This window comes from Nerophis lumbriciformis, linkage group LG01 (genome assembly GCF_033978685.3).
Source record: "Nerophis lumbriciformis linkage group LG01, RoL_Nlum_v2.1, whole genome shotgun sequence".
Lineage (NCBI taxonomy): Eukaryota > Metazoa > Chordata > Actinopteri > Syngnathiformes > Syngnathidae > Nerophis > Nerophis lumbriciformis.
In genome coordinates this window covers 29,220,001-29,235,000 of record NC_084548.2, presented here as the reverse complement: position 1 = coordinate 29,235,000, position 15,000 = coordinate 29,220,001, and the positions used below count along the sequence as shown (strand labels likewise).

The following is a 15,000-nucleotide window of genomic DNA, read 5'->3' as shown; positions in this document are numbered from 1 at the left end:
TCTTGTTACTTTATGTTGTATATTTTTACATGGGATTTGCAGTTTATTTAAAGGCCTACTGAAATGCGATTTTCTTATTTAAACGGGGATAGCAGGTCCATTCTATGTGTCATACTTGATCATTTCGCGATATTGCCATATTTTTGCTGAAAGGATTTAGTAGAGAACATCGACGATAAAGTTCGCAACTTTTGGTCGCTGATAAAAAAACCTTGCCTGTACCGGAAGGAGCAGATGAGTAGCGTGACGTCACAGGTTGTGGAGCTCCTCACATCTGCACATTGTTTACAATCATGGCCACCAGCAGCGAGAGCGATTCGGACCAAGAAAGCGACGATTTCCCCATTAATTTGAGCGAGGATGAAAGATTCGTGGATGAGGAAAGTGAGAGTAAAGGACTAGAGGGCAGTGGGAGCGATTTAGATAGGGAAGATGCTGTGAGAGGCGGGTGGGACCTGATATTCAGCTGGGAATGACTAAAACAGTAAATAAACACAAGACATATATATACTCTATTAGCCACAACACAACCAGGCTTATATTTAATATGCCAAAAATTAATCCCGCATAACAAACACCTCCCCCCTCCCGTCCATATAACCCGCCAATACAATTCAAACACCTGCACAATACACTCAATCCCACAGCCCAAAGTACCGTTCACCTCCCCAAAGTTCATACAGCACATATATTTCCCCAAAGTCCCCAAAGTTACGTACGTGAGACTTTTTGAGACTTTTATTAGTAGGTTGCACAGCGAAATACATATTCCGTACAATTGACCACTAAATGGTAACACCCGAATAAGTGTTTCAACTTGTTTAAGTCGGGGTCCACTTAAATTGATTCATGATTCATTTTTATTTATTTTTTTCTAATAAAGTTGTTTTTATCGTCCCCCCCCCCCCCCCCCCCCCCCCACACACACACACATGTAAAGCGACTTTGGGTATTTAGAAAAGCGCTATATAAATCCCAGGTATTATTATTATTATTATTATGATACAGATATATACTATCATATATGCTATCATCATGATACAGTCATCACACAAGATAATCATCAGGGTGTATACATTGAATTATTTACGTGACATGCACATAGCGGCACGCACGTACGGGCAAGCGATCAAATGTTTGGAAGCGTACTCACGGTACCGTGTCTGCGTATCCAACTCAAAGTCCTCCTGGTAAGAGTCTCTGTTGTCCCAGTTCTCCACAGGCCATTGGTAAAGATTGACTGTCATCTTTCGAGAATGTAAACAATGAAACACCGGCCGTGTTTGTGTTGCTGAAGTCGGCCGCAATACAAGCTTCCCTCCTACAGCTTTCTTCTTTGCTGTCTCCATTGTTCATTAAACAAATTGCAAAAGATTCACCAACACAGATGTCCAGAATACTGTGGAATTTTGCGATGAAAACAGACGACTTAATAGCTGGCCACCATGCTGTCTCAAAATGTCCTCCACAATCCGCGACGTCACACGCTGACGTCATCATACCGAGACGTTTTCAGCAGGATATGTTGCGCGAAATTTAAAATGCACTTTAATAAACTAACCCGGCCGTATTGGCATGTGTTGCAATGTTAAGATTTCATCATTGATATATAAACTATCAGACTGCGTGGTCGGTAGTAGTGGGTTTCAGTAGGCCTTTAATTAAATGTTTTATTTTATTATTATGCCCAAACATTTGATATCATTTACTCTTTCAATATCTTCTAAGGCTATTTGTATTTGACTTTTTCTTCTACTGTTACCAAATAACATTATTTTAGTTTTTACTGCGATTCAAAGATGGTCTGTTTTTGCCAAACTATCTCTTTCATGTGTTCTTTTCTTCTGTTATTATTTGTTTTAGCTTCTGTGTGTTCTCTCCTGAACAAAACACAGTTGTATCATCTGCAAATAGTACTAATTTTAGGTATTTTATAACTTTACAAATGTAATGTATATACATTTAACAATATTGGTCCCGGTATTGAATATGTCGGCATGTATTTGTAAAAAAATAAAATAAAAAAAATAAAAATAATTTTTTTTTAACACCAAATAGGCATAGCAACGCCAATGGCTTCAGTCATTTATTCCTGTTGGTCAAGTAGCTTCTTACCCAGTTCAAAACCAGCCCTCTAATATCATACGGTTCTAATTTGTTTATTAAGATATTATGACTCTTGTATCACATTTTTGTTAGATCCATAAACACTGCAGCAGCACACTGTTTACCATCTACTGTGTTGGCGATATTTTCCATTGTTTTAATTAATGCCATTGATGTTGGAATGTTAGCTCTGTATCCGTATTGGTTGTCTGTGAGTGTTTATGAATTTGTCCAATCTGTTGTTAAACCATTTTTCAATAATTTTAGAAAACTGTGGAAGTGAGGAAACAGGTCTGTAGTTTGAAAACTGGTGTTTGTCTCCAGTCTTATAAATCGGTACGACTTTTGCTATTTTCATTTGGTTTGGGATTTGTCTGTTTGAAATGATAGGTTGCTGATATATGTTAAAGGTTCTGAAATCACTTCAATAACCTTTTTTATCATCTCCTTATTAATGCCGTTATATTCAGTTGAGGTCTTGAATTTACATTGTTTCACAATAATGATTTTTTTCTCTTTTGTCACACTCTTGAGGAACATCGAGTTGGGATTTCTGTCTATAGTGTCATTCAAGTTCTCAACTAATTTTGGATCTGGAATCTTTTCTTCCAGATTTGGTCCAATATTTACAAAGTAGTTATTTATGTTTTTCAACTATTTTGCTCATATTGGAATTTTTTAAATTTTCATCTGAGAAGTATTGAGGCTTATCTTTTTTAGCACCATTTTTACAATGCTATTTAGGATGCTCCATGTTGCTCTCATGTTGTTTTGTTCCCGTCTAATAACCGACTCTAATATTCTTTTCATACATTGTGGTATGCTAGTTAGCTAGTTCTTGTATATTTAGTACTTGTTTTCTGCCTCTGTAGATCTTTGTGTTATAAATATTCTACATAATGTATGCTTCTTGTTGCAAACATTTTAGTCATTTTGTCATCAATGGTTGATTGTTATTCTTTTGCTTTCATACTATCCATCCATCCATCCAGTTATGTTGCCTTCATACTATCCATCCATCCATCCATCCAGTTATGTTGCCTTCATACTATCCATCCATCCATCCATCCAGTTATGTTGTTTCAATTTACACTGTTGTCATATTTGTTGAAAAAAATCCCCATATGCATCATCTACATCGTTTTTAATGTATAAATTGTCCCAACTTTGAGCTCTCAGATCATTCTTGAAAGCTATCATATTTTTTGCTCTGTGCATATTCTTTGAAATGTCTTTTTGTCATCAATGTTCCTCTTCTTGTAGTTTCTGTTATAGATTGTGAAAACCGGCAGATGATCGCTGATGTCGGATATTAGTAGACCACTTGTGGTATTATTTAAAAAAATCATTGGTAAATATATTATCAATAAGTGTGGCGCTGTGTCCTGAGTTTCTGCTTGGGCTTATGATTTTAGGGTATATACTCATGCTATGCATTGTATCTATGAAGTCATTTATGCATACTTGCCAACCTTGAGACCTCCGATTTCGGGAGGTGGGGGGCTGGGGGTGGGGGGCGTGGTCGGGGGTGGGATTGGGGCGTGGTTGTGGGCGGGTGCGCGTTTAAGAGGGGAGGTGTATATTGACAGCTAGAATTCACCAAGTCAAGTATTTCATACATATATATATATATATATATATATATATATATATATATATATATATATATATATATACATCCTGAAAATATGCAAACAAAACTGTGTTTAGATAATTGATACTTCAAACTTGCATAAATAAATCTTAAGGAATATAACATAACTTGGCTTCTGAGAGCTTCAAAATGTAATGAATAAAAAGCTAAAGTTGTTGATAAACAAGCAATTATTTTAATAATTAAATATGGTCATTTTAAATCATCATTTAAAATTAATTATTTCATATATGTTTATTTTAATGTATAATTCTATGGCTGGATGGAATAAGGAGTGAGAAAAAATACAAATAAAAATACAATTAATTTTGATGTTTTTAGCAAAATATAGTAAAAATTTATTTAGTTTAAAAAAAAATAAAAAATAAATATATTTATTTTTAAGTAAGATAAACATAATAATACAATGTATCTCTAGTCTGGATGATTTAGTTCTTGTCACCCTGTTGTCCTCCCGTCATGAAAAAAAAGGCTGTCCTCACTCAGGTCCGCATGGAGCTGGAGGCGGCGTGGCCTCCAGCTCCGGCTGAAAATCGGGAGATTTTCGGGAGAATATTTGTCCCGGGAGGTTTTCGGGAGAGGCGCTGAATTTCGGGAGTCTCCCGGAAAATTCGGGAGGGTTGGCGAGTATGCATTTATGACCTTTTGTTTGTTAGGGTTCAATAAGTCAATGTTAAAGTCACCACATAAGAAAGTTATTTTTTGACTGATTTCTGTAAAAGTTGCCCTAATCCAGTTCTCAAATGTATTAATGTTTGACTTAGGTGTTCTATATATGTAGTTGGTTAATATGTTTTTGCTTTTTCCATGATATATTTCAATGGTTAAATATTCTAAAATAGCTAATTACATGTTATTTTACCACTTTGTAGTTCAAGTTCTTTATCGCGTACACAGCTACTCCTCCTCAGTACTTGTTGGTTCTGTTGATATAAATTAGTTCATATCTTTCCAGGTCAAAATATATTCCTTTTTTAGTGTGTATCCATGTTTCTGAGATAGGAATCACTTTGCAGGGTTCGTCGTTGTATTGTTCCAAAAAATGCTTCACGTTGTTGTAGTTTGCATACAAGTTTCTGCTGTTGACATGAATAATCAACAGTTTGTTGTCAGTTTTAGTGTTACTATGATATTGTTCATTTGTATAATGAATACAGTTATTCCTGATGTGGGAGGAAAAATAGTGTTTTCTTCTCTGATTGCACATTATAATGATCTATGTTGCAGAAGGTTTTAAGTTCCATCTTTTCCTGTTCAGCAATCTTTTGTGTTGCTCTATGAATGTCCATAAGTGTCTGGTCTTCGGGCTCGCACTACAACTGTGCTTCTGTTTGTTGTGGTCCTGCCCTCATCCTCCTCTAAAGCGGCTAGCGGTGGTATGAGGCTCTGCTGCTCTGCAGGCCGTTGGAGAAGACAAATATCTACAAATATGCGGGGATCCAAAGCATTGCATAAAGTAGGGAAAGTGGGAACATTTTACTTGTAACTCATTCAGTACAGTTGGTCCCCACTAGGGTGTGCCATCAGACATCTAAGTTTCATAAAGCTGATATTGTCACATAATTGACAGCATGAATGAGAAGATCACCAGGTCTCCTTTTTGTTCCAGACTGCTCTCTTCCCCCCAAGTTAAAGCCAATTCACTGTGTATGGAAACGGTGAGGAACGAGAATTACGAATGCTAAAATGCTAACTTACCACATTCCTAACACAGTCATGTGCTAATTTCTGCTAACAATAAACCAATAGTGGCTTTTTGGGAGACATCTCAGTGAAATCATCACTTATGTCAACTGGTTTGTCTGGATAGGTTAAACCAACTACCGTACAAAACTGAAGACCTTGTTCAGAAGATGCTGATGTTGGCGCCTGCAGACCGCATCTCGGCGCCAGATGCCCTGCATCACTCCTATTTTAGCACGCTGCCGGAGGCCGTCATGCACCTGAGGGACAGTAAGAGCCAATCACCTAATGACGTGTTCATCATTTAACATCCCAAGTCAAGTTTATGTGTCCTCCTAGCCGTGTCCATCTTCAAGGTGCCTGGCATTTACCTGGAGACGGAGGTTCGTGACACTTTGAACCCCAGCAGGCGAGTCAGACCTTCACTGCTGCTTGCCGCCAAGTTCTGGTGACATCATCAATACAAGTAATCAAGTGTCAACAGTTCAACTTGTGCTATGAGTCCAAGATGTGTTGGAGTGGAGGAGCTGACTTGTATATTTCATTCATTACTTGCTCCTACAGCATCAGTTATCATCTCTTATCAGCTACAGAGTCTTCAAATGTCCGCCGAGAGTTATCATGAATAATTAATCGTCTCATTCCTTCGCAAAAAAGTCCTTGTTAGCAGGGGCGGATTAAGAAATTTTGGCCCCCTGGGCCTGACATGGTCTTGGCCCCTCAACCCCCGCGCGTGCACGCGCACACACACGCACGCACTATGCAAGAAATACTGTATACTGTGAACAGACATGCACACTGTACTGTACAGAAGAGTGCACATACTGCACACACACTATTAGGTATACCACACAGACAAGCACAGGTTTCACACAGACACAGGTAGGTAGATAAATGGCCTAAAAATAAAAATTTTGGAAAATGATTACGCCCACTTCAGTGATGGTGCATTGGGTCATTTGAGAGATATTATGTATTGGAAGTTGGTACCTATCATGAAATAAACCCCCCACCCCACCCAAAAAACTAAATTGGACATGATTTTTGCCCCCTTTTCCTCCCTTTTATCATTAAAAATAAAATAATATCTTAGGAAAACACTTTGGCATAACGGCAGCTGTGCAGCAAATTGAGGCTCAAAGTCTGTATCTATTTTGTGGGAAAGCTTGAGGAGGAGAAGGAGAAAGGTAAAATGATAACACATGCATCGGAGAGCACCACAAAGAAAGGTGTAGGCCAGTTCATGGTACAAGGGCTGCATGCAGGTCAAGATAGCCCATTTCCTCTGCCTGTCTTACCCAATCACCGAGAGACCACTGAGGACATAGAAATGCAAGTGGATATGGGGTTCGAAATACTGGCGTCGGTCAGAGGAGTCAATGTGGAGGATGTTTATAAACTTGTAGATGCACATATGACTGACAGCACAGAGCACAACAAAGGCTTTTCAAAGCTGTTGGCAGAGATGAACAACTTGGAAAAACCAGCAGGGCAGATCTTTTGTGGCACCCACTACACTGGGCTTCAGCAGTGCCATGAATAAAGTGATGCGGTTGGCGGAGGCCGATATGAAGATGGAGCAAGTGCAACAGAGTTTCATGGTGGATCTGGATGTAGACAGCAAGAATGCTATAGTGGCTGGACAGGCACTGGACATGTCCTGAACTCAGTGTCAGACGTGGCTGCCGAATACTTGGATGAAGTGAAGCAGCTGACAGATCTCATGCTGCCCCATCTGAAGACTGTTCTGGCCAGGCAGAGGATGGACTATGGGATGGATGAGGAGACCTTCCCAATGGACCCTGTCAGTGAACAGGCTAGTAACATTGATGGCACCCCTGTGCACAACATTGGGATGGAGAGACAATGTGGCAAGGTGGACTACAGACTGAAGAAGTTGGGCACACTGAACGCAGTCAATAGGTCAATAATTTTACAGAAGAGCCCGGAGCTTCAGAGGTTTCAAGGCAGCAGCACAAGCAAAAAGAGAGGTTGAACTCAACTGGAGTAAACTCATGAAGGCAAAATTCGAGAGTTGGGCTGACGAGAAACAAGAGATGGCTCAAAGACAGGAGAAGAAGAGACTAGACATGCTGGACACACTGAAATCTTTTGGTGGCCCCTTCACGATAGTGGGGAAGTTGAAAAGTTCCTTGTCGATGAAAGTCTGAACAAGAATGCAAAGCTGCAGAGAATGAAGCTTGAGGTTCAGTTTGCCAGAGAAAGCACCAAGCTTCTGCCTAAAGTCAATCCTATCTTCAGAATCCAGGTGACAGACAGTTCCCAGAAATGGCGAAAGTGCAATTCTCCCAGTCATAATGGATACTTAGAATTTTATGGTGGTGGTAAGTATTCATGAAAACAGGTAGCCTAACATTAGTGAATGGGTGAATTCTGGAAATAACAACCTAAAAATCTTACACAGTGCACCTTTAAGCAAGGGGTTTCTTTTGTGCTTTCAATTTCGCAAAATCATCCACCACATCATTGAAGTCCAACTCTCTTGTCAGCTCACTCTCAATTGCCATTAGAGATAACGCATTTAATCTTTTCTGAGTCATTCTTGTGCGCAGCTCATTTTTGACTCTTGACAAAAGAGAGAATGAGCGTTCTCCCTCACAGTTACTGACCGGTAGAGTGAGAAAAATCTGTAGCGCAATGTATGTATTAGGAAACGTAGGCTGTAGTCCAAAATGTATTATTGTTTTGAGCAGTCCTGAAGGGGTCCTCTCCTCATCAGTGTTGTTGAGCTGTATAAAAGATTTGAACTGTATAAGCTCCTGTCCAAGACTTTCATTGAGGTCAGATGAGTATGATTCAGTGAGAATCTTGGCCTTGTGAAGGACTGAAGCATTGGACTCTGTATCCAAAGAGAAAAGGACACTGAACAAATTGTTCAGATGTTTGTAGGCCTCCAGACGGTGATTAAGGCTTGAACTCAGTTGATCAATAGAGGCAATAAATGTCTCTATTTGAAACAGTTGCCTTCCCTCAAGCACAACATCTGGGGATGCTGATTCATCAGCAAACTTTTTACGTTTCTTCGTCCGTTCAGCCCTGTAAGATGGGGTGCCACCCAACATGTTTAAGGCTTTCTGCTCAAAATGATCAAATAGATCTCTTTGGGAGAGAACAAAGGTGCGCAGAGATTCCAGCAATCTAACTGCTGTACCAAGGTCCATGTCTGCTTTTTGAAGTTGCAGACTTGTGGCCTGAAATCTGGACAGAACAGTGTCCCAAAAGCCTGCCATGAAGGCCATCTCAAGTGAATCCAGCTTCCGCACTAGACTGTCAGCTTCAGTTTGTGTGTCTCGTTTCTCTGTGTCATCAGTGGAAATACCCTGTAGTGCTGCTCTTATTTTACTGTAGTTCTGCCACAGTGCTTTGGTAGATTCTGCACGGCAACTCCAACGCGTGTTGGATAAAGCTTTAAGTGTGAGATCTATGTTGGAATTGCCAAATACCCTGTCCCATCGGTGTGTGGATGCAGTTGTGAAGTTGTAAATAGACTGAATCAAGTCAAAATACTTAGAGACTTCATTTCCACATCTGTCAATGCTGTTGACTCCCACCAAATTCAAAGAGTGAGCTGCACATGGAATATAGTGTATTAATGGGTTGCTTTTCTTTAAGTGAGCCTGCAACCCATTATACCTCCCTGACATGTTGCTGGCATTATCATAAGCCTGCCCCCTGCAATTTGACAGCTCTAACCCTAGATTTTCCAACACAGACATGACACAGTTAGCCAAACTTTCACCTGTATGGCTAGTAATGGGCTCAAAACCCACAAAGCGTTCAACAACACTGCCCTCTTTGCTAACAAAACGGAATATGAATGTCAATTGGTCCACATGAGATAAATCTGGGGTTGAATCCACAATGATAGAGTAGTATTTGCTTGCTTGCAGTTCATCTGCTATAGCCTGTTTGGTTTTTGCACCCATCAATTCAATTAATTCCTCACAAATGGTGGAGGACAGATATGAGGTATTACCTCGACCCATCTGCCCAAACTTTCTGATGTGATCCTTTAGAAAGGGATCAAATTCAGCCAGGACCTCCAGAATACCAAGGTAGTTCCCATTGAGAGGAGACCCTAACGATTCATTTTTACCCCTAAATGCAAGGCCCCTTTCTGCAAGGAATTTAATGAGTGCAACAACTCTTTGTAACACCTGCCTCCAATAGCTGCTCTCTGCCTGAAACTGTTTGAACAGGTGGCACCTGTGGCGCGGTTCAAGACTGCTTGCATGCAGGTTATGTGCTCAGCACTTCGCTCATGTTCACCAAATCTTTCTGAGTGTTTCCAATCACAATAGCCTGTCACAAAAGAATGCGTTTTTGGGGAAAACAGTTTGCATGCAAAGCAGTAAACATTACCAGTAGAGGGAGAGTACATCATCCACTCTCTTTGTACTCGTTGTCCATTGGGCAGGTGTGAAGTAAAATGTTCATTGTTTAGGCATCGGGTTTTGCCTCCTAGCCCACTGTTCCTCACAGAAGCTGGATAATGGCTGTGACGGTTGTGAAATGATTTTGCACCTCTTTGAATAAGAACTTCACGGTGGCAGAGGGGTTAGTGCATCTGCCTCACAATACGAAGGTCTTGAGTAGTCTTGGGTTCAATCCCGGGCTCGGGATCTTTCTGTGTGGAGTTTGCATGTTCTCCCCGTGACTGCGTGGGTTCCCTCCGGGTTCTCCGGCTTCCTCCCACCTCCAAAGACATGCACCTGGGGATAAGTTGATTGGCAACACTAAATTGGCCTTAGTGTGTGGATGTGAGTGTGAATGTTGTCTGTCTATCTGTGTTGGCCCTGCGATGAGGTGGCGACTTGTCCAGGGTGTACCCCGCCTTCCGCCCGATTGTAGCTGAGATAGGCTCCAGCGCCCCCCGCGACCCCAAAGGGAATAAGCGGTAGAAAATGGATGGATGGATGGATGAATAAGAACTTCCTTCATTGACTCAGTGAGGGTATCAGCCCATTTAGCGGGATCACTAGGTAGAGTTGTCACTGTAGATGGTGTTGAAGAAAGATTCAACTCATTTTCTATGCTGTCCAGAGGTGCAGTGACCTCACATTCATCCGAGCAACTGGCTACTGTTGAGTTGGTTGAATCATTAGCATCCGAAGCATTTGGTTCAGTGCGTACACTTGTAGTGGTCTCAGGATCTTGGGAGCTACATGCTAGCTCAGGTGCATTGCTAACCTTAGCTGAATTTGCAGTAGCATTTATAGAATTGCTTTCAGCAGATGTCTTTGTACTGAAGAAGCTGGAGATATTTGGAACACTCTCAAGTAAAACTGATTCCTTTTTTTTCTTTTCTTGCTGAATTTTATTTCTAGCTCCTCCACTTAGACGTTTATGATCCATATTTCCCTTCTTTCTGTGCACATTGGCTCTTTGCCTATCACAACAGCTTAACCAACTGTGTGTGTGTGTGTGTGTGTGTGTGTGTGTGTGTGTGTGTGTGTGTGTGTGTGTGTGTGTGTGTGTGTGTGTGTGTGTGTGTGTGGGTGTGTGTGTGTGTGAGTGTGAGTGATGCAATTTTCAAAACTAGCAATCTAGCATTAACAGTCAAAAGCAGAAATCAGCTGATTTCTATAAGAACTGATAACAGATTTCCAATCAATGCTAAACTCAGACAGCGAAAGTCACTAGATGACGTTTTGAGTCGCCAGTCATGTATGGCCAAAAGTCTCTAAATCGAATGCCAACGTTGCTTTATCGCCAACACACTGGGACTCACTGAAGGACTGACAGTGAATAAAAAAAGATGATTAAGATAATTGTGTACTTTTCTCTTCTGATATTTTCACTAAGGACCCCAAGCTATCTGCATGCAGCAACAATGTCTGACAGACAGGAGAGCGGAGTGGTCAGTGATGAATGGCAAGGGAACAGACTGATTTGTACTGAGGAGAAAGAGAGAGCCAATTACAGTGAAATAAATTCCAAAAGAGCCAAGTGACTAGCTGAAGGCAGGGACAAATGCCTTGGAGTGACCAACAAGAGTGCAAAGTACCAAATGGCAAAATGTGGGAAGACCAACAGGCAGATCTGCTTTTACCACTTATCTTCACAACCAAAAAGTCGCTAAATGATGTTTTCAGTCGCTAGCCAGGTATGGCCAAAAGACGCGAAATCTAGCGGTAAAGTCGCTCAATCACACTGACAGTGAAACAAATAATTTTTAAAAAGATAGTAATCGTACAATGTCTTGTACTTTTGTCTTCTTTCTTAATATTTCTCAAAGGACACCAAAATGTCGCTATCTGCAGGCAGCTTGCTAGCTATGATGGCAGCAACAATGTACCTTAGAGTGACTGACCAACAAGAGCCCAAAGTACCTAATGGCAAAATGTGGAGAGACAGACACAATAAATTGCATTAAGATGAAGAGAACTGTTGCTATTATTAATTTTAACAACAACCAGAAAGTCGCTAAATGTCACCAGCCAGGTATGGCCAAAAGTCGCTTAATTGGCCACACACAGTAACAGAGAAACAAACAAACAAACAAAAAGATCATAAAGATAATAGTTGTACAACTTTGTGTACTTTTGTCTACTTTCTAAATATTTTCACAAAGGACACCAACATGTTGCTATCTGCAGGCAGCTTGCTGGCTATGATGGCAGCAACGATGTCTGCCAGACAGGAGAGAGTGGTCAGTGACGATCGAATCGAGAAAATGACAAAATGGGTCAAAGACCCAAAAGTTATTAACTGACAGCAGTGACAAATGTCAGACTGTAAACTTTTTTGAAAGAAAAGGACAAAATGGGAAGATGCTGATAATAACAGCAAAATGGAAAATATAAGAATTTCCAAGTAATGCTCAACTCAAGTGTGTGTGTGTCGTGTGTGTGTGCGTGTTAAACTTCTTGTGGAATGATTTCAAATTATCTCTGAGTCTGAACTGAGGGAAAGGAAACCAAATTTTGAGCAGTCACTCACGAGTTCAAAGTACCAAATGAGGAGATTCTAAAAGAACAGAAAGAAAGACTCGATGGGGGAGGGGCACAGCTAAGAATACTTGAGTGAGATTCTGTGATCCAAATTCGAGATAGAGCTTTTTGATAATGATAATTTGTCAGAGTAAGGTTGTGTAATCAAAATTTGAGAATGAGCTTTGCCAATCAATCAAGAATATTTGCATTAAGTTCTGTGATAAAAATTCAGAAACAACCTTTAATAATTGATAAAGAATATGTGAGTGAGGTTGTGTGATCCAATTTGAGAATTAGCTTTGATAATAATGATTGAGAGCCTCTGGCCCTCTGTGGATCGTGGCCGCGGGGCCAAGTTGGCCTGGCCCCTTGGGGCCTCTGACCCTCTATGGATCGGGGCCAAGTTGGCATGACCCCTCGGGGCCTCTGGCCCTCTATGGATCGTGGCCGCGGGGCCAAGTTGGCCTGACCCCTTGGGGCCACAGGCCCTCTGTGGGTCGCGGCCGCGGGGCCAAGTTGACCTGGCCCGTTGGGGCCTCTTACCCTCTATGGGTCGTGGCCGCGAGGCCAAGTTGACCTGGCCCCTTGGGGCCTCTGGCCTTCTGTGGGTCGCAGCCGCGGGGCCAAGTTGGCCTGGCCCTTTGGGGCCTATGACCCTCTGTGGGTCGTGGCCGCGGGGCCAAGTTGACCTGGCCGTTTGGGGCCTCTGACCGTCTATGGATCATGGCCGCGGGGCCATGTTGGCCTGGCCCCAAGCCTCTGGCCCTCTGTGGGTCTCGGCCGCGGGGCCAAGTTGACCTGGCCCCAAGGGGCCTCTGACCCTCTATGGATCATGGCCGCGGGGCCAAGTTGGCCTGGCCCCTTGGGGCCTAAGATTATTATTTTTGCAAAAGTAGTTTTGCATGCGTCGCGGCCGCGGGGCCAAGTTGGCCTGGCCCCTTGGGGCCTCTGGCCCCCTGGGCCTGGGCCCGGTAGGCCCGTTCATTAATCCACCTATGCCCGCACTCTTTTACTATGAAGCCACGTTGATCTAACACATGGCTTGGCATTGTCTTGCTGAAATAAGCAGGGGCGTCCATGGTAACGTTGCTTGGATGGCAACATATGTTGCTCCAAAACCTGTATGTACATTTCAGCATTAATGGCGCCTTCACAGATGTGTAAGTTACCCATGTCTTGGGCACTAATACACCCCCATACCATCACAGATGCTGGCTTTTCAACTTTGCGCCTATAACAATCCGGATGGTTCTTTTCCTCTTTGGTCCGGAGGACACGACGTCCACAGTTTCCAAAAACAATTTGAAATGTGGACTCGTCAGACCACAGAACACTTTTCCACTTTGTATCAGTCCATCTTAGATGAGCTCAGGCCCAGCGAAGCCGACGGCGTTTCTGGGTGTTGTTGATAAACGGTTTTCGCCTTGCATAGGAGAGCTTTAACTTGCACTTACAGATGTAGCGACCAACTGTAGTTACTGACAGTGGGTTTCTGAAGTGTTCCTGAGCCCATGTGGTGATATCCTTTACACACTGATGTCCCTTGTTGATGCAGTACAGCCTGAGGGATCGAAGGTCACGGGCTTAGCTGCTTACGTGCAGTGATTTCTCCAGATTCTCTGAACCCTTTGATGATATTACGGACCGTAGATGGTGAAATCCCTAAATTCCTTGCAATAGCTGGTTGAGATATATTTTTCATAAGCTGTTCAACAATTTGCTCACGCATTTGTTGACAAAGTGGTGACCCTCGCCCCATCCTTGTTTGTGAATGACTGAGCATTTCATGGAATCTACTTTTATACCCAATCATGGCACCCACCTGTTCCCAATTTGCCTGTTCACCTGTGGGATGTTCCAAATAAGTGTTTGATGAGCAATCCTCAACGTTATCAGTATTTATTGCCACCTTTGCCAACTTCTTTGTCACGTGTTGCTGGCATCAAATTCTAAAGTTAATGATTATTTGCAAAAAAAATAAAAATGTTTTTCAGTTTGAACATCAAATATGTTGTCTTTGTAGCATATTCAACTGAATATGGGTTGAAAATGATTTGCAAATCATTGTGTTCCGTTTATATTTACATCTAACACAATTTCCCAACTCATATGGACACGGGGTTTGTATGAATATAAATATAAATATTAATAGACTCTATATACACCTGCATTGTCCTTTCCATCTTTACACTTTCCATCATTGTAACTGAGCTCCTGTGTGGAACAATTTCCCTTGTGGATCATTAAAGTTTTTAAGTCTAAGTCCAAGAGAATACATTATATGAAACAGTACAGTTTACACAGTACAGTACATATTCCGTACAAATGACCACTAAATGGTAACACCCGAATAAGTTTTTCAACTACCTCTAAAGGCCTTCGTGGCCACATGCGTGGACAGCACCTTTTAGCTCTTATTTCCAAAATTGTGTACACTACTAAATTGGGGTCTTATGGCCCTTATGTGGACACTTATACTGTCATCTGGTGGTGTCAGAAGAGTACAACATTCAATGGAATTTGGAAAAAAAGTGTAAAAGTAAGAATTAGCATGTCACTAAACATGAAGTACATGTTTGTTACTTATGGACTAAGTACATC

The 15,000-nt window shown here is 41.6% G+C and overlaps 1 protein-coding gene across 2 annotated transcripts in view; it reads left to right on the top strand.

Moving 5' to 3' along the window:
* Positions 1-6,324, top strand: part of cdk15 (cyclin-dependent kinase 15) — a 17,593-nt gene extending 11,269 nt beyond the window's left edge. Inside the window, exons 11-13 of one of the 2 annotated variants that reach the window (XM_061970784.1) lie at positions 5,370-5,418; positions 5,571-5,713; positions 5,783-6,324. In XM_061970784.1, the coding sequence (XP_061826768.1) occupies positions 5,370-5,418; positions 5,571-5,713; positions 5,783-5,895 (305 nt within the window). In that variant the 3' untranslated portion in view covers positions 5,896-6,324. Of the gene's footprint in view, positions 1-5,369; positions 5,419-5,570; positions 5,714-5,765 lie in introns of both variants that reach the window. The other variant, XM_061970794.1, reaches the window with a different exon arrangement.
* Positions 6,325-15,000: the final 8,676 nt, after the last annotated feature.